Below are 19501 nucleotides of genomic sequence, written 5' to 3' on the forward strand. Positions count from 1 at the left end.
TAGATAAGATTTATTATTAAATAAGTTACTGAATTATAGAATCATTTCCACTTGAAGTATCCAATTCACAGTGAAGCCCCACTGCTGAGAATCTAAAGTAGTACAGCCATTATGAAAAACAGTATGGAAGTTCCTCAGAAAACTAAAAATAGAACCATCATATGATCCAACAATCCCACTGCTGGGTGTATATCCAAAAGAAAGGAAATCAGTGTGTTGAAGAGATATCTACATTCCCATGTTTATTGCAGTACTATTCACAATAGCCAATATTTGGAATCGACTTAAGTGTCCATCAGCAGATGAAAGGAAAAAGAAAATGTGGTGTATATACACATTAGAATATTATTCAGCCATAAAAAAGAATGAAATCCTGTCATTTGCGGCAACATGGATGGAACTGGGGATCATTAAATAAAGTGAAATGAGCCAGGAATCAAAATACAAACAATCATCACATATTGTCACTCTTAAATGGGAGCAAAAAAAAGCAGATCTCATGGAGGTAGAGAGTGGAATGGAGGTAGTAGGTGGAGAAGGGACAGGTTTTGGGGTGCGAAGAGAAGTTGTTTAATGGGTACAAAAATACAGTTAGATTGGGTAAATACATTCTAATATTTGATAACACAGTAGGGAAATCATAGTTAATACTTTGTTGTATATTTCAGAATAGCTAGAAGAGGACAACTGCAGTGTTCCCAACACAAGAAATGATAAATGTTTAGGTGATAGAAATCCCAGTTACCCTAATTGATTATTACACATTGTATACATCTATCAAAATACCACGTGTACCCCCCACAGATATGTACAGCTATAATATAGCAACTTTTCTAAAAAGAAATTGAATCTGGAGGAAAAAGAAGAGCAATCAGAATCGTATTTTTAAAATATTTTAGCGTAGTGCTTACTTTTATGTGATGAAAGACTTTTGGTTTGAGATAGTACAATGAGAAAATGTATTAATATATTCTCATCCCCTCCCACAAGAAATCCTATGGGTATATTGCTCTCCTCACACCCAAAACTTAGAAGAATTTTGTTTGTTTGTTTGTTGGTTTTGAGACGGAGTTTTGCTCTTGTTGCTCAGGCTGGAGTGCAATGGCGTGATCCTGGCTCACTGCAACCTCCACCTTCTAGGTTCCAGCAACACTCCTGCCTCAGCCTCCCAAGTAGCTGAGATTACAGGCGCCCGCCACCATGCCTGACTAATTTTTTTTTTTTTAGTAAAGACGAGGTTTCACCGTGTTGGCCAGGCTGGTCTCGAACTTCTGACCTCCTGTGATCCACCTACCTTGGCCTCCAAAAGTGCTGGGATTACAGGCATGAGTCACTGTGCCCATCCAACTTAGAATAATTTATAAGAATTGATGACTTATATAAATTCTTTTATATAAATAGAATTTTTTTATATAAAATAAGAATTTATATAAAAGAGAAAATACTTAAGGAAAGAGAGCTACTTAATCTATGAGTCACTATATGTGTGGTAAATGCGTGCTTAAGGATTAAATAGCGTGTCTCCCAGGAGAATTCTTAGCAACTGTTAGAGGACTGGGTAGTTGTTGAGGAGTAAACGTTACTAGTGTTTTTATGAGATGGAGCTGACGTGATATTGCATTGAAAGCCTTACCCTTCATTTCCAGCTATGGTCCAAATAATAGCTAAACCTAAATAAACTGACACAAAAACAATTGAAATAGTGGATAGTTGAGTATAAGCCTGGCAAATGCAAACTAAAGAATACTGCAAAACTAAAACAAACAAAAACCCCAAAAGTAAGAAAAAATAGGACAGTTTTTTTTTACGTAAATAAAAGGTATACTTTCCAAAAGTAGTAAAACTTTATGTCATGAATGATTGGAATTGATGTAAAGCAAAATCTGTTAGAAATTAAATAGGTAACATATGTTTTGCAGTTACTTTTCATAGACACTGTTTGAACTATTCACATGTATTAACTAACTTTCAGAACTACTCTATGAGATAAATACTATTAATATTTTTTATTGAGAGTGAAACTGGTACACAGAGAAGTTATGGAGGTTGACCCAAATAACAGCTAGTAGAGGAGGGAGGTGAGATTTTAACCCAGACATTATGGCTTCAGAGTCTTTGATTTTAAATACTTACTTATTCAACCAACAGTTTTTTGTTGCTGTTGTTTGTTTTTGTTTTTTTATTTTTTAACCTACCTGATATTACTAGGCTCTGGAGATACCTCATTGAACAAAACTCAAACAGATAGAAATCCCTGCTGTAATGTAACTTCCAGTATAGTTGGAAAGATAACTTAAAAGTATGGGTGACTTTTGAATGACCAGGATGTGAGGAGGCGGAGATATTTCTATGAATATCCCTGGGAAAACTTTCTAGGCAGAGAACAGGAAGTAAATAATCCTTGAGGTGAAGCATGCCTTACATAGTTCGGAAGTCCAGTGTGGTTAGAGAGACGTGAACAAGGAGGATAAAAATAGATGAGGTAAAAGAACATAACAGAGGCTACATTTTATTTATGGCTTTCTTAGGCTATTAGAAGGACTTTGGATTTTTTATTTGAGTGAAATGAGTTAAGCTTGGTTTAGTAGGTACCTGTCTCCTCCATACATACTTTGCATCAATGTACATATGTCATTTATAGTAATCCTTGGAGCATTTTGAAAATCTGATTGATTCTAAAACAAGGTAAATAGTACCATCTGCATTGTGTGAATTAGAGCCCCAAATAAACAAATAGACACAGACACACAGTCTGGAAAAGAGTAAACGAAGACTCCTCTGACTACCTGTGTGTTAAAAAATCAGTGCGTTCAAAAAGTACTGCTAGTGGAAACATTATTTTTGAAAAATTTCTGGAATGTGGTCAGAATTGTAGTAAACATTCATAGCCTTGAATGCTTTAATTTTTTTAGATAAGAATGAAAACATATGAACTTATTATTTACCAACAGGCTACATTATCACTAGATGGTAAATGTAGAAAGACAGAAAAAAAAAAGTCCATATGCAACATGAATTGAAATTAGCTATTATCATGCCGAGTACATTAAAATAATTAAGACAATGTTGATGTATACTAATAAAAATTACATTCTTAATGAAATGTAATCTTAAGAATATAAAATATTAAAATAGTTTAGAACAATTTTAGGTCAATTTGGATAGACCAGTAACCATGATTACTAATTTAATTAGATTGCATTTTAAAAAAACCCAGTAGTTTTTTTCAAGGGTATATAGAATGTGGCCAGTTAACATTAAAGTTCATTAGTAGAATGAATTATTCAGAGGTTAATGATGAATTTACATCATCAGTTATTACAATGTACTCTAAGACTACTGTAACAAAAGAAGCAGAATAATAATTTAAAATCTACCAAAAAGTAATTGATAGTTTAGTCTGTGGTGAAAGGTGGGCATGTAGATCAGTGGTGAAAGGAGAGATTAAACACATGATGTTGGGACAAGGGAAATTTAGCTTGTTTTCACTTACTGAAAGAGTTCAGATCAGCTAAACAATAATTTAAACAACAGTAGAAATACAGAAATTAAGAAAAAAACCTATCCTACATATAAAAAAACACCAGAAACAAATGTATACCCAAATTAGGAAAGGTGTCATAATCATGGCAAGTAAATGGCTGAATTGGTTCAAAATGTTAAAAACTTTGATAGTGTAATCTTTTTTTTTTTTTTGCCATGGAGTCTTGCTTCATTGCCCAGGCTGGATTGCAGGGGTGCAGTCTTGGCTCACTGTAACCTCAGCCTCCCGAGTAGCTGGGACTACAGGCTCATGCCACCACACCCAGCTAATTTTTATATTTCTAGTAGAGATGGGCTTTCACCATGTTGACCAGGATGGTCTTGATCTCTTGACCTTGTGATCCACCTGCGTCGGCCTCCCAAAGTGCTGGGATTACAGACATGAGCCACTGCGCCCACCCAATTTTATTTTTTTAATGAAAGCTCCACACAGGGTAAGAAAATGGTGAAGGACATTAATATTTTTAAAAGAGCAAAATTCACACATTCAGCTCACATATTAAATAATACTCAATTTTGCAAATAAAACCAAAATACAGAATAATACAAATTACCAAATAAATCATCTGATAGTTTGGCGGAGATCCAAGCGATGTTCCAAAATGGGAAATACTTTTATTTGTAATGAGTGTATGTGCTTGAGCATGTGCATATTTGGGAAAGGGCAGGTGGAGGAAGGGAGAGGAGTAGTTGAATTGGTCAACTTCCAGGAACACAATTTGATACTATAAACATATGATCAATGCTACTTAAGGGATGATTCTAGGTACTATGTAAAGATAATCTAACAGTATTAATCATATGAGCAAAAATTCTGGAAAAATAAACATAGCCACAATAGAATAGTTATAGAAATGATGCTACAACTATAGGATAGATTACTTTACTGCTCTTAAAAATAATAATTATAGTTGAAATTGAAAAATAATAATTATAGTTGAAATTGAATTGAAAAAAATGCTAACAATATAATGTAAGTGAAGCCAGAAATGTGTGAACCTATATTCTGAACTTTTGTAATTGCCTATTGATTTTGCTTCATAATTTTTATATAACCATAGTACAATTAGCAAAATTAGAAAATTAATATTGATACATCTGAGAAAAATTTAATTTTTTTTAAATTTTAAAAAATTTAAATTTTGGCAATTTATTCACTAATATCCTTTATAGAAAAAAACAGTTCTGGTCCAGGACCAGTTCTGAATGACTTCCTGCATTTATTTGTCATGTCTCTTTAATCTCCTCTAAGTTGGTACAGTTCTTCAGTTTGTGACATCAACAGTTTTGAAGAGTGTAAGTTATTTATTTTATAGGATGTCCCTCAGTTTGAATTGGTCTTGTGTTTCCTTGTGACTGAGATTCAGATGATCCATTTTTGTCAGGAATACTATAGGGTACTCCTATTTTGTCCTCCTTAGTTTGTCATGTCTGGAGGCATATGATACCTATTTGTCTCAGTGCTAGTGATGTTAACTTTGATCACTTGGTTAAGATGGTGGTTGCCAGATTTCAGTGCTGTAAAGTTAACATCTTCTCCCCTTTGACCATCTGTTATTATATCTTACTTATAATATTAATTGTTAATATGTTAGTTGTCCAAATGATGATTTTCTGTTTTTTTTATATCTTCCAAATCTATTAGTTAGCCCTTCTGTTTGTTTATGTCATTGTGAAATCATGGATCATTAATATATATATATTCTGTTACTAATTTTGAAACGCAAATTCTATATTTGGCAAGTTGCTTTTGACATATTCCTATCATTGTTTATAAGTACTTTCTTAACATTCTTAGACGTGTTCCATCTTCATTCTGTACTGACCTAGCCCCAGTCCTGGAATCAGTCTTGTATCCAAGAAACTCTTCTGTTAGTTGAGAAATGTATTTTAAAACCAAAATCTTAAGTATGCTTATTGTTCCTAGAGTATTATTGCTTGCAAGCTTTCTCATTGTACAGAGCTGGGAAACATATGGATTTGTATGTATTAATATATATAGTTATATATTTGCGCCCATAATATATATGCATTAATTGCATATTAATCACTATGATTACTGAAGAACTCCCAGGAATCAAACCATTTATATTTCTGGAGTGGCGTGATTACAGGCAATGGATATACAGAACAGCCCAGCAGAAGTAGTGTATTTATTGAAAGGGATCCAGATAATTCAGTCATAATATTCTTTGTCCATCCACTGCTAGGTGGCATAGGAATTGCTTTGTCACCAGATTTAGAACCACTACTGGCTTGGGTTCGAAGTACCTGAGTATCAGAAGATTCAAAGTCTGCTTTTGGTTGCAGTCTATTATTGTGAGCTAGTCATGTAACCAACCACTCAGTGGATTCACCTTGCCCACTGCTTAAACAGAACCAGTTTATCAAGACGGAGGAATTGAGATAAAGTAATTCACACCGAGCCAGCTGTGCTGTTACTCAAATCAGTTTCCCCAAGCATTTGGGGGTAAGAGTTTTTCAGGAAAACTTGGTGAGTGGGAGGAAGCCAATGAACCAGGAGTGCCTGATTGCTTAGGTAGGAGATGAAATCATAGGGAATTGAAGCTGTCCTCTTGTACTGGGTCAGTTCCTGGGTGGGGGCTACAAAATGAGATGAGTCAGTTAATCAGTCTGAGTCTTGCTAGCTGATTCGTCAAGTGTAGGGTTTGCAAAATACCTCAAGCACTGATCTTAGGAGCAGTTTAGGGAAGGTCAGAATCTTGTAGCCTCCAACTGCATGACTCCTAAACCATAATTTCTAATCCTGTGGCTAATGTTAGTCTAGTTCCCAGGCAAGAAGGAGGTTTGTTTTTGGGAAAGGGCTGTTATGGTCTTTGTTTTAAACCATAACCTGTAAATTGACAGGTGGCTCACACTGTAATCCCAGCACCTTGGGAGGTCAAGGCAGATGGGTAACCTGAGGTCAGGAATTGGAGACCAGCCTGGCCAACATGGTGAAACCTTGTCTCTACTACAAATAGAAAAATTAGTGTTGTGGTGTATGCCTGTAATCCCAGCTACTCAGGATGCTGAGGCAGAAGAATTGCTTGAACCCAGGAGGCAGAGGCTGCAGTGAGCTGAGCTCACACCACTGGACTCCAGCCTGGGTGACAGAGCAAGACTGTGTCTCAAAAAAAAAAAAAAAAAAAAGCAACCTATAAACTAAGTTCCTTTCAAAGTTAGTTAAGCCTGTGCCCAGCAATGAGCAAGGACAGGTTGGAGGTTAGATGCAAGATGGAGTCAGTTAGGTTAGATCTCTTTCACTGTCTTAGTCATAATTTTGCAAAGGCAGTTTGAGTCGCTTAGATGCATACTGGTTATGTGACCAGCTTTAACAAACCCTACTGAAATCAGTTGCAAATCATGAAAATCATGAATTATTAGTAAATAATGCTGACAGACTGATTCTGCTCCAAAACAACTCACTGACTCATGGTTACAGAAAATTATTTATCATTAGTTAATATATTCTATAGTGTAGGCAAGGGTCAGTAGCTCTGGAGATAACCAGGTCGTCAGTACATATGAGCTGATGTCAATCCATGGTTTGTAGTGTATAATAAATAATATATAGTCATACACTTAAAAACATATATCTATATATATTTCTGATCCTTTCTTAAAAGGTAGAAGTTCATGCTAACGATCTCAGTCCAATTAGGTTCACTACCACAGGGTTCATTCTAGCATTTCACCTTTCTATATTTATAATTTTCTCTTCTGTTGGAAACCTAGCTTTCATGATCAAAATATACTTATTTGCACACACACACACACACGAAAATTGCTGAGAAAACAAATCTGCTAACTAGAGATAATTTTTTGAAATTCCCTTTGTCTTTATCCCAAGAATATATACTGAAAATATCATATATTCAAAGGTTATTTGGATTTGTTTAATTTTAGTTGTGATATTTCTTTGAAATACACTTAGGTTCATTTACTTCTGTTTGTATTTCACTCCACTTTCCATCCTTACTATATATATCATTTTGAATATATGAAATATTAGGCTGATTCTAAAAATCAGAGCTGTATAAAAAGTTAGAATCAATAACTGCTGCCCTTTCAGCCTTTCTACCAATTTCCCTACCTTTGTCTTTTCCTGTCCATTTCTACTTACCCTCTGTAGGTTACCAGTTTTATTAGTCAGATTTACAGATACACATCCATATTTTCTTATTTTTACTGTCTTTCACAAAGGGTGGCTTTCTAGTAATTTTTTTCTGTACTTTGCTTTTTTTATTTAACAGTTTATCAGGAAAGTAGTTCTACAGAAGTTCATGCAAGTCCTCATTTTTTTTTTTTTTTACAGCTGCCTGAGACTTCTTCATGTGGTTGTATGGTAATTTAATCACTTTGTTATGTAATGACAAGTAGGTAGTTACCATTATTTTGAAGTTGCAGCCAGTACAGGAGTAACTAAGTTATGCCTTTGTATTTTTATATTATTAGAGGTATACCTTCAGTGTAAATTCCAAGAAGTGGGATTGCTAGGTCAAAGATACGGATGGATAGTACCAAATAAGCCATCCCCAAAAGCAGTTTGTGTCTTCAACAGCAACATGTAAATATGTCTGTTTTCCCCATAGCATCTCTGTCAGAATGACTTTTCATAGTTTTTAATTTTTGCCAATATATTAGGTGAGAAATATATCTCAGAATAGTTTTATTTATTAATGAGATTGACTATGTTTTCATATGTTTATTGGTAGACTAATACACGTATTAGTGAATAGTATATTTATATCTTCTGCTGGAAGACCCTTTTCTTGTATTAGATGTTTGGCCTTTTTGGTTCAGTTTATAAGACTTTGTTATGTATATTAGGAATACTAGTTTGTTACCTGTGAGTTGTGTTGCCTATGTTTTCTTACTGTTTTATGTTTGTTTGTGTTTTTTTACCATTCAAAAGTTTTTAAACTTAACCATTTTTAAAAATTGCATCTAGATTTTTGAATCATAGTTAAAAGCTTCTCTCTGCAGTCAGGATATAGAGAAGCTTTTCCATACTTTCTTAAAATACTTGTCTCATCATTATTTTTTTACATTTAGATTCTGAATCTATTTGGAGTTTATTCTATTATATGTTTTGAAATGTGGGTTTAATTTCATACATCCAAATGGCTAGCCATGTGTCCCAGCCCTATTTTTAAAAAGTTATCTATCTTCTGGTATATTTCTGTTTCTGTATTGTTACCACCTTTTTTTGTAGAGGCTTTATGGTATGTTTTAGTATCTGATGTTTCTCTTCTTCCCCTCTCTTAGCTTTTTCATTGTTTTACAGAATATTTCTTCCTGTTTGTTTTTTCATAGGAACTTTAGTATCATTTTATTTAGCTCCATAGAAAAGCTTCTTGGTATTTTTTACTGTAACTGCCTTTATCTTATAAATTATCTCAGGGAGAATTTACATCTTTATGATACTGATTTTAACTCTAGGTTTTGCTTAATTTTTCACAAGTTTATTTCTAAGCATTTTTTCAAAGCTGAAAATTTGTTTATAAAAATGAACTTTAAAATTAAACTTTTAATTTTGAGACATTGGTAATTATAGATTTATATGCAGTTACAAGAAATATGTATTTAGCATCTGAAATCTAAAAATAAAGAATTTGAAAGTTCCAAGATTTGAAACTTTTTGAGCCATGATATCACACTCAAAAGAAATGCTAATTGGAGCATTTTGGGCTTTGGATTTTCAGATAAGGCGGGCTTAGTTGATAAGTACAATGCAAATATTCCAGGGTAGGGAGTAGGATGCTTTGCAGCGCTTTCATGCCATCTTTGGGCATGCAGGCTTTCCTGATCCTTCTGACCTCAGTGTGTTCACCAACCTAGAAACTCACTCAATCTTACTGTTCCAGACGTTTTGTAGAATTTACTCTCCAGGCCTCACCTACTTCCTGGAGGTTGTTGTGTGTGCAAGTTTCAACTCTCTGGTGGTCTTTTGACCAGCCTTATTCTGAGGCTTTGTAGGTATCCCACCCTAAGTCACTTTATTATATTCAGGTATGATCAAAAGGAACTTGCTACGAGTAACAAAAGATGCTGCTATCACTCAGGAAACTCCAAGGATTTTAGGAACTGTGTGTGAGGAACTGTAACCATTCCTTGCCCATTGCCTAGACAGAGCCGATTTATCAAGACGGGGAATTGCAATAGAAAAAGAGTAATACATGTAGAGCCAGCTGTGCTTGAGACCAGAGTTTTATTATTACTCAAATCAGTCTCCCCAAGCATTTAGGGATCAGAGATTTGGTGGGTTGGGAAGGCCAGTGAGTCAAGAGTGCTGATTAGTTGGGTGGTAGATAGAATCATAGGGAATTGAAGCTGTCCTTTTTCGCTGAGTCAGTTCCTGGGCTAGGACCACAAGATCAGATGAGCCACTTAATTAATCTGGGTGGAGCCAGCTGATACATCAAAGTGCAGTGTCTGCAAAATATCTCAGGCACTGGTCTTAGGAACAGTTTAGGGAGGATCAGAATATTGTAGCCTCCAGCTGGATAACTCCTAAACCATAATTTCTAATCTTGTGGTTAATTTGTTAGTCCTGCAAAGGCAGTCTAGTCTCCAGGCAAGAAGGAGGTTTGTTTTGGGAAAGGGCTGTTTTCATCTTTGTTTTAAGCTGTAAACTAAGTTTTTCCCAAAAGTTAGTTTAGTCTGTTCCCAGAAATGAACAAGGACAGCTTGGAGGTTAGAAGCAAGGTGGTTTGGTAAGATCTTTCACTGTCTTAGCTATAATTTTGCAGTGGCAGTTTCAGAACTTCGGACAGCGACCAAGTATATTTCTCAGACCACACTTCCTTTTCATGTGTAGTGTTATTGTTGCAGAACTTTCTCCTTAGTTCTGCTAAAAGCAGGCTCTTGTCACACAACCAGGAAAGATTAGGCTTGTGGGCACATAGATGGGTGAGGAAAACATAATTTATTCGGTGAAAAGGAAAAATAGCAAAGTGAGAAAGAATCCTGCTAGCAGGTTTCCTGCTTCATACATTGAATCCCAGGTCACCACCCAGAGACCAGAGAGGCCAGGCTCCTCCCCACTGCAAATGGCACAAAATTCCTGAGGCCTCATCTCACCCCATTCTCCCAGTGTGCAGGTGGGCATTATTTAGAAAGAGTCAGTCAGGAAAGAGCAGGCTTCATCCAGGACTGGCAGTCTGTTTCTTCAGCCTACAGGTTGTTTTAGGCTTGAAAAAGAGGTTTTGCCAGGGGATCCTTGGCTTCCTCCTATCTCTGTAATTTTCCCCTCTAAAGAAATACATCTAACTGCCATAAGGATAAGGTGGAAGATTAATCTTAACTGCTTCCTGCTGACAGGGTGTGCTGTTTTGCTAAAACATCAGTCAGATTTCCCTGAGAGGCCTACCTATGGGTCTCAGCAAAAGGGACCATTATCCCAGCCTCTGATTGCATGACCATTTGGAGTTTGATGGCTGAAGGCAAGAAGAGACAAACTGGGTTATTAGAAAACATGTATCAAAATAAGGGGAGAGGGGTAAGGACAGCTTAAAAACCTTGAAACCTTTTACCAGTGTGTTCAGGAGGATGGCGGCAAAAGCTTCTAAGGCCTAATAAACAGGCATAAATGAGGCAAAAACAGATTTTGAGAGGAATCTGTTTGCTTTTAATTACTGGTGTTCCATGAGGAAAACAGAGGTCTCTTCCCTCTCATGTGCATTGAGAGTGGCAAGGAAAAATAGAGAAAAATAATTCAGTCAGCTGAGGAAAAGACTTTTTTCAGCAAAATAAGGTCCAAGAAAATAAAAACATAAATGCCTTTTAAATACACCTATAACTTGGATATCCACTTTTAATTAAGCCGAACATTCTTTAAGAAATCCCTTTTAAGTCTCGTTACCTGACTTTAGCCATGCCAAGTGGCCAATATTTCTGGCTTTCAAACTTTACAAAGGTTCAAAAAAGGAAAATTCAAGGTGGTTCATGGAGGAGAAGAGAATCAAAAAATGACAAAGGTTGCACAGATACCAAACCAGAAAGAACTCATTTTCTAAGCCAGGATTGAATCCCAGGCCACAAATGTAAAATGGCAGAGCTAGAACAAAACATTGCCATGTTATGCCATGTGGTTACAGGTCTGGCTCCCAAGGATGTAAAACAGGATGGAGGCCTGCAGCAAAATATGCTACTTACCATATAGAAAGTCATATAAATCAGACCAGATTGGCTACAACTTAAGACCAACATCACAAATCCTTTTTCGCAGTTAAAACTTTACAGAGAATATAAACAGTAACAGTTGGGGTCTTGGCCTAGTAAAATATTTTTTAAAAAGAAAAAAAAAATCCTGTCACATAAAAGTTAACTGCTAATAGGGTAGAGAAAAAAAAGTTCAAAGTGTTAAAATGTGTGCGCTGAATGAAGAGACCCCCCAAACAGGCTTTGTGTGAACAATATGGCTCTTTATTCACCTGGGTGCAGGCAGGCTGAGGCCGAAAAGGGCATCAGTGAAGGCCGGTGGGATAGGAATTGGTTTTATAGGTTTGGGGTGGACAGTGGAAAGTCATAGTGCCGTTTTTTGCAAGCTGATGGAGGGATCATAGGGTATAGGTGTAGTCATGAGGTTGGCCAAGGTCAGTGACAAAGTCCAATGGCTTTATCAGTTAGGGACAATAGAGAATATCTCAAAGTTAAGTAGGTGTCTCAGGGGTTGATCATTTCTACAGTCTTCTAGTTACTTTAGATTTTCCAGGAACTCATCTGGAGTGTCCATTCAGGTCACAGAGGTAACATGGCATTCACGGCACCAGCCTAAAAGACTTTACACAAAGTACCAGGGTAACCCTGAAGGAAGAACCTCTTTTTTTTATATATACAAATGGATTTCTTTCCCCCTGGCCCAAACCAAATGGTAGTCTGGTCAGTCAGCCACAGGGCACAGGCCCCGAGGTCGCCTTGGGGCCTGGGCAGTGGCTGTGGCTCATTCGCACCTTGAGTGGCCATTGGACACTGCGTACACATGTGGCAGACAAGGCCATACACCCAAGCCTGGAGGGAAGGGGAGCAGGGAGGGAGCCATCACTGTCTAACCCATCCTGAGCCTGTGCCTGTAGCCATTGAAGTGGGTGTGGACCACCTAAAGTATTATAAAAGAAAAGATAGGTGTGGTAACTGTTTTGTTATCTGTCATGTGACATTATTCCAGAGTCAGGTTGAAAATTAAGAGAGATTATATAGGGTTAAATAAAACCTGTATAGCCTTAAATAAAACCCATCGGATGAAATTGTTATTGTTTGTAGGGCATGACTCTCCATCTTCTTAAATAGGAATTTGGGCAAGAGAGAATTAAAACTAAGAGTTTAGTTCTCAGAGTGAAGCAGTGCTTTCAAATCTGACTCTTACCTCCCATGTAGTTTTATCAAAGCAGGGGTACACTGTAGTATGCACTACAGTACCTTAGTACATTTTAGTTTATGCGTTTGGCATTTTGGTATAGTTATTGGTGAATTTGTGTCAGCAACTAAGTAATATATATTTAGGACCACAAACCTTTGTTTTTTATAGGATTTGTATTCTAACATTTTTCAAGTTTATTGCCTTTGTATCTGATTTTGTTATTTTGTTTGTCTAATGAATATATCAAACTCTTTGGCATGTGTATATTACTGCCTCTTAATCTGATAATTAGTATTAAATAGATAGTTAAGAGCTATTCCAGTAATTCAAGGGTATAAAGCTACAATGTAGGGATAATGAAAAAGTAACTCATTTTATTTGATAATTATTTTCTAACAATTTCTGGATATCAAGATTCCTAAAATTCTAAATTTTAGAATGGCATAAATGAATTCTGTCTTCATTTTATTTGTAGCGTTGAAAATGTTTGTCATTTTAGTCTTGTAAAACTGGTTTTTAGAGCTTATTTTAAAAATCATTATTAGTTTTAATTATTCTGTGAATGAATTTGGTTTCTATTTTCATGTTAAAAGCAAAATTGGAAAACATGTCAAAATTATAGTTTTTTATCATTTGTAATTATTTTACTGTGATTAACTTCTGAAGGTAAATGCTCAAACATTTGAGTATTCTATGCAAAAAAGTATTGCTTATTCTAAGTTATGTGTATTTTCTTATTATCATTTTAGACAAAGAAACAGCCTTGGTATAATAGCACATTAGCATCAAGACGAAAACGACTTACTGCTCATTTTGAAGACCTGGAGCAGTGTTACTTTTCTACAAGGATGTCTCGTATCTCAGGTACATATCCAGACCTTCTCAAATTATCTCAGATCTATATTTCAGATCTGTTTCTAGATTTTTGTGCTGAATTTATGGAAAATTCTAATTGCAAAGCAAAAGGGTGTGTGTTTGACATAGTCTACCAGATCATCATGGAGGTTTGTAGTGATCTTGGAGAATACTACTTTTCTATGACTATTTTTTGTTCTATATTTGCGAATTCTGATAAAGGTAAAAAGAAAGTCAGCCATAAACATGTAGCTAGCAAAAATAAGTTTCATTCAGTTGCCTCCTAATATTTAACATTAAATAAACATTAAGTTCTAAGCATGGTCCTCTGTGCTAAGAATAAAAAGATGAAAACTTATTTCTGTCTTTAAAGAGTGGCTGAGGCAGGAGAATTGCCTGAACCCAGGAGGCGGAGGTTGCGGCGATCGCGCCATTGCACTCCAGCCTGGGTAACAAGAGCGAAACTCCGTCTCAAAAAAAAAAAAAAAAAAAAAGAGTGTTGTAAATTGAGTCAGGGAAAGCAACAAACAGTTCTGTGTGGTATTATATGTTATACGAATTTATAGGAATATCATGAGAATGGATAATACCTACTAATACAACTGTATTAAAATTTTTTTTACTGTAGTAAAAAAAAAATCCAAGCATAGCTGAAAACGGGGAGGTATAAGGGAATGATCAGTGTAGGGCAGGTGTCCCCAAACTTTTTACACAGGGGGCCAGTTCACTGTCCCTCAGACCGTTGGAGGGCCACCACATACTGTGCTCCTCTCACTGACCACCAATGAAAGAGGTACCCCTTCCTGAAGTGAGGCGGGGGGTGGGGGGTGGGGGGGTGGGGGGCGGATAAATGGCCTCAGGGGGCCGCATGCGGCTCAGGGGCCATAGTTTGGACACGCCTGGTGTAGGGATTTCAGAGGAGTTGTATATATTCCATTCTAGTATGAATTAACTGAAAAAGATAATTAGAAACATGTTCAAAGTAGAGGAAATAACATATGTAAAGACATGGATGTGGTAGCATAGGATATTTCTATTACCTTAAGGAAGTAATTTAGTGTTTTTTTCTTAACTTGTGTTCTTCAGTCTTTCTTAGTGTCTTTTTCATCAGTGAAGCAGACATTAACACTAACCCTAATAAGTTTTTTAATGATCATAAGTGGTGTGTGTAAGGCACAATGCTTGGTACATGTTGGGTGCTCAATTAATTCGTGTCCTTAATGGGGCGTCTGCTCAAAGTAAACCCCACCAAGGGGAAAAAAAAGTCTGATATTTTATTGGTTGTTAAAAACTGGGTGTTGGTTTTCTCTTGAATAAATATGTTTATATTATTTAAAATCTACCTATTGCTTAGATCCTACAGACAAATTTGCCTCAGGATTGGTGGTATAGGAAAAGATGTATTAGATTTACAAAGCATTTTTCCTCTGAAAACCAAGGGAGAAGCCAAGATTTGTGTGTTTGAAATGAACAACAAACAGTTTTTATACATGGAAAATTTTCATTTATTGCCTGGGAATTAAGCCCCTTATTGTGCTTATGTAATAATCTATAAATATAAACTACAATAAGAAGTTGTTAAGTTGAACGTTGCCTGATAACTGCATTCTGACTAGTAGAATGTTAACCCTTCATTCATTATTTGTTGGTGTAATGTTGTAATATAACCGTAGGCAAGTGGCAGACCTTAATAAAAAGAGATGGTAAAGAGATTGGGGGAGGCTATTATTATTAATAATTTTTAGATCAGTAACAGCATGGGCATGGTACGGAATAGTAAAGGTAATCACAAGCCAGTTCATTTGGCGGGGGTGTAGCTTTATAGGAGAGTAGAATAATAAAGCCAGGAGGAAAATTAGATAGGTTTTTGTTTGTGTGGGTATAGCTGTATTGTACCTAAAACATGTCTCTAGTTGTCAGGAATCTGAAGTTGGCTAGCTACTATAATTGTATTGGTGGATTGTAAGTTCCTCCTAGTACCTTTGACTGTAAAGGGGAAATTGTAAGTTCTCTGAAATGGAGTAACTAAGAGGTTGATTTTCCTTTGTATATCATTCACATGAAAATCTGTAAATCCATCTGTATTCCCTAACTTTTGTTTCCAACTGTGAAAATGAGAGATGAATATTAAAGAACGATTACTTTGGAGTTTTAATTGTAATTGAAAGAGGGGATTAATTATAAAGAAAGAAAAGAGACACTGAATACACTTTTACAAACCAATTTGTAATTAGGATAGGAGAGGTGATATGTATGGATATTGATCGTGAAACCCCACACAAGCAAAATCCTACCTTTTTGTAACCTCTTCAGTTAAAACCAATTACTATACTTGCAGATGTGAAATAACTACTTTTATTGTTTTCCTTATGGTTTCTGTTGAAAGTAGCTATTATTGAATTATATGATAGGCAGAAATCTAGTTAGCTTAGAACAGGATTATGGTCTCCAACAGAATACATAATACTGAATGCTTGTGAATTTTATGTACTTAGAAATTGATGGCAAAATGGGAAAGGATAGGATAACATTGAAACAGTTTTTAAATTAATAAAACCAACCATTTTTCCAGTATGTAGAATGTTAACTCACAGTAATAGGATTCCATGTAAAAAGAATCATTAACTATTATATGCAGTACATTTGTGGTTTTTATTTTTGCAAATAACCCATGTTTTATTTATAATATGCAGAATTTCCTGAGAATAATTTTTGTGGGGCAAGAGTTTTATCTCAGTACTGTTAGGATATTCCCTGTTAGGTAATTCCTTTTGCTCTCTTTAGAATGGAAGCACTACTAATTGGACCCTTTAATCTAGGTGTTTTGATGGATTTGATTAGTGTTTAAATCTTTAGAAGTTTGTAAAATATCAAGAACAAAAGCTCACTCAATTTCTTCAAGTAATGTTATTTATTATTTTTGATATTGTTAGATAAATTTCATCATGCAAACAGTTATCTTCAAGATAACCTAATATCTCCAGATAACAAATTCTTTACTGTACATTATATTATCTGTATAACTCTTTTAATTAATGTTTCTTGCATCTTACTTTTGTTATGCTTACTGTTACTTCAGATGGCATTTAAGAAGGGAAATCATGAAAGTTTACCTTGGAAAAGTTGTGTGTGTGTATATGTACAAGCTTAGAATAAAGAAGCTATGAAAATACAGTGGTATAACAAACTTAGTTTTCAGTCTAGGAAGCTAAAGTGCTCATTGGTTTTTTTGTTTGTTTGTTTGTTTGTTTTTCATTCTTCAGAAAGGAAAATATAAATTCAAATGACACAGTGCTGGAAAGCAATGATTTTTTAAATTTATGCTTTTACTGTAGGTCTGCTTCTATTAATAGACCAGAGAATAGATTAGTTGTATTCTCAGTTACCTCAGTAACTGATTTTATGTTTTAAATCTCACATGATTTAGCTTTGAATAGTTTACTGAAGTGGAATTTACTGAAGGTATCTGTATAGTGTTCCACTGGTTGGAATTGTTTTTTCATGCTTCACCAAGAAATTTGAATGAAAACTTATTTTTTTCTTGATGAAGGCACACTTTGGGATAAATGGGAGCCATTTTAAACTTTGTTTGTTTTTTAGCATTAATAGTTCATAACATTGCAGTTTTCTATTCTCTTCCTGTAATACAATTTGAAAGATTTCAGTGTATTATTTGAGCAAATATTTCTTCTTTCTTATAAACCATTTTATCTAAAATGTTATTGTACACTGGATTTTAACAATAAACATAGGCGTAAACATGTATGCCAGTAAACATAGTCCTTCAAACTGACAAATACCCATCCAGTATATGTACTCTTCTTTACATCCTCACCCTCTCCATTGATGGATTTTTTGTTTTAATGACTTTTCTCTCAAATATTAGCTCTTTTATTATTATTTTTATTTTTCCATGACATTATTACAAAAAAATTAAGAATTTACAGAGGAAAGAGATAGTATCTTCAATAAACCAAGACATTTTTTATTAAAGCTGAAAAATTAACTAATTAAGTTGTGCAAACTAGTATTTAATAAAATCTTAAAAACTTGTTTTTTGTATTTAGAATATACTTTTATTTTGTGGAGACGGCTCTTTGACTTACTTTGTAGTTCATCTTTTTTTTTTTTTTTTTTTTTTTTTTTTTCATGTAGATGACAGTCGAACTGCAAGCCAGTTGGATGAATTTCAGGAATGCTTGTCCAAGTTTACTCGATATAATTCAGTACGACCTTTAGCCACATTGTCATATGCTAGTGATCTCTATAATGGTTCCAGTATAGTCTCTAGGTAAGTATTGGATGTACTTCTCACTATTTTCTTTTGTAAGAACGTCTAGAATTGAATTGAATTTGAAAAACACTTACAGCATTATTGTTAAAAGTCTGGGTTCTGAAGTAGCCTGTCAATTATTCTGTGATTTTAGGCAAGCTCCTGAGTTTCTATAAGCCAAATTTCTTCATCTCTAAAATGGAATAATTGGTAGAATCCATCTCATAGGGTTGTAGCTTTTTTGTAGTATCTATGTCTGATTTTAATGACATGAGTCAAAACACATGAGTATCCTCTCCTCATAAGTGCTCCTACCTCTATAGTTTTCTGGAAACTTGTATAGAATTGATATTGTTTCTTTCTTAAATATTTTGTAGAATTTGCCATTGAAGCTTCCAGAAAATAATTTTTACTACCAATTCAATTTTCTTAAGAGATTTAGGGTTAATCAAATTATCCATTTCTTGATTCAGCATTATTATTAGTTTGTATCTTTTAAGACATTTGCCCATCTCATCAGGGCTGTCGAACTTACTGGTGGACAATTATTCATAATATTGCCTTGTTATTCCTTTAATATCTTTGGATTCAATGATGATTTTCCCTCTTTCATACCTGATAATGGATTTTGTTTCATCTTACCTTTTTCCTGAAAAGTCTAGCTTAGAAGTTTATCAGTTTTATTGATCTTCCCAGATAGCCAGCTCTTGGTTTTATTGATAGTCTGTAATTTTGTATTATCATTAATCTTTGCTCTTAATAATTTTCATTCTTCTGCATTTTCAAGGCTTAATTTGCTCTTATCTGCTAATTTCTTAAGGTAAAAATTGAGGTCGTTTGGTTGATACCTTTCTTCTTTTCTAATACATTTTGTGCTATACTTTTCCCTCTAAATACTTTATTAACCACATCACATAAATACTGATGTGGTACTTTTCCATTTAATTTAGTTGAAAGTACGTTTTTAGCTATTCTTTTTATTTTTAAAAAAGTTTTTTTTTTAATTGACAGATAAAATTGTATGTATTTATTGCATACAGCATGTTCTGAAGCATATATTAAAATATCTTTAATTTCCATCTTGATTTTTCTCTTTGACCCATGATTACTGAGGCTGTTACTAGTTTTCAAATATTGGGATTTTTCAGTTACTTTTATGTTACTGGGTTTATTATTATTTTTAAGAGATGGGATCTCATTATGCTGCCTAGGCTATCCGCAGACTCCTGGGCTCATGCATTCCTCTGGCCTCAGCCTCCCAAGTAGCTGGGACTGCTACTGTACTCAGCCTGCTTTATATTATTTTCATCATTATTTGAAATGTTTAATGAAATTTTGTAATATACAGGAAAATAGAATGGAATAATTTTTCACATAACCATCACCCACATTCAGCAGTAGTTAAGATTTTGCTGTACATGATTCATGTATCCTCTTCATTTTGATTATTTTTTGCTTTTGCTTTA

The 19501-nt window shown here is 34.9% G+C and overlaps 1 protein-coding gene across 9 annotated transcripts in view; it reads left to right on the forward strand.

Moving 5' to 3' along the window:
* Positions 1–19501, forward strand: part of COP1 (COP1 E3 ubiquitin ligase) — a 212431-nt gene that overhangs the window by 85776 nt on the left and 107154 nt on the right. For 5 of the 9 annotated variants that reach the window (XM_039460040.1, XM_039460044.2, XM_039460043.2 and 2 more), the window contains 2 exons: positions 13657–13771; positions 17918–18053. In XM_039460040.1, the coding sequence (XP_039315974.1) occupies positions 13657–13771; positions 17918–18053 (251 nt within the window). Of the gene's footprint in view, positions 1–7861; positions 7892–13656; positions 13772–17917; positions 18054–19501 lie in introns of all 9 variants that reach the window. The other 4 variants (XM_010336173.3, XM_039460042.2, XM_074390057.1 and 1 more) reach the window with 1 other exon arrangement.

Source organism: Saimiri boliviensis, chromosome 19 (assembly GCF_048565385.1).
Source record: "Saimiri boliviensis isolate mSaiBol1 chromosome 19, mSaiBol1.pri, whole genome shotgun sequence".
Lineage (NCBI taxonomy): Eukaryota > Metazoa > Chordata > Mammalia > Primates > Cebidae > Saimiri > Saimiri boliviensis.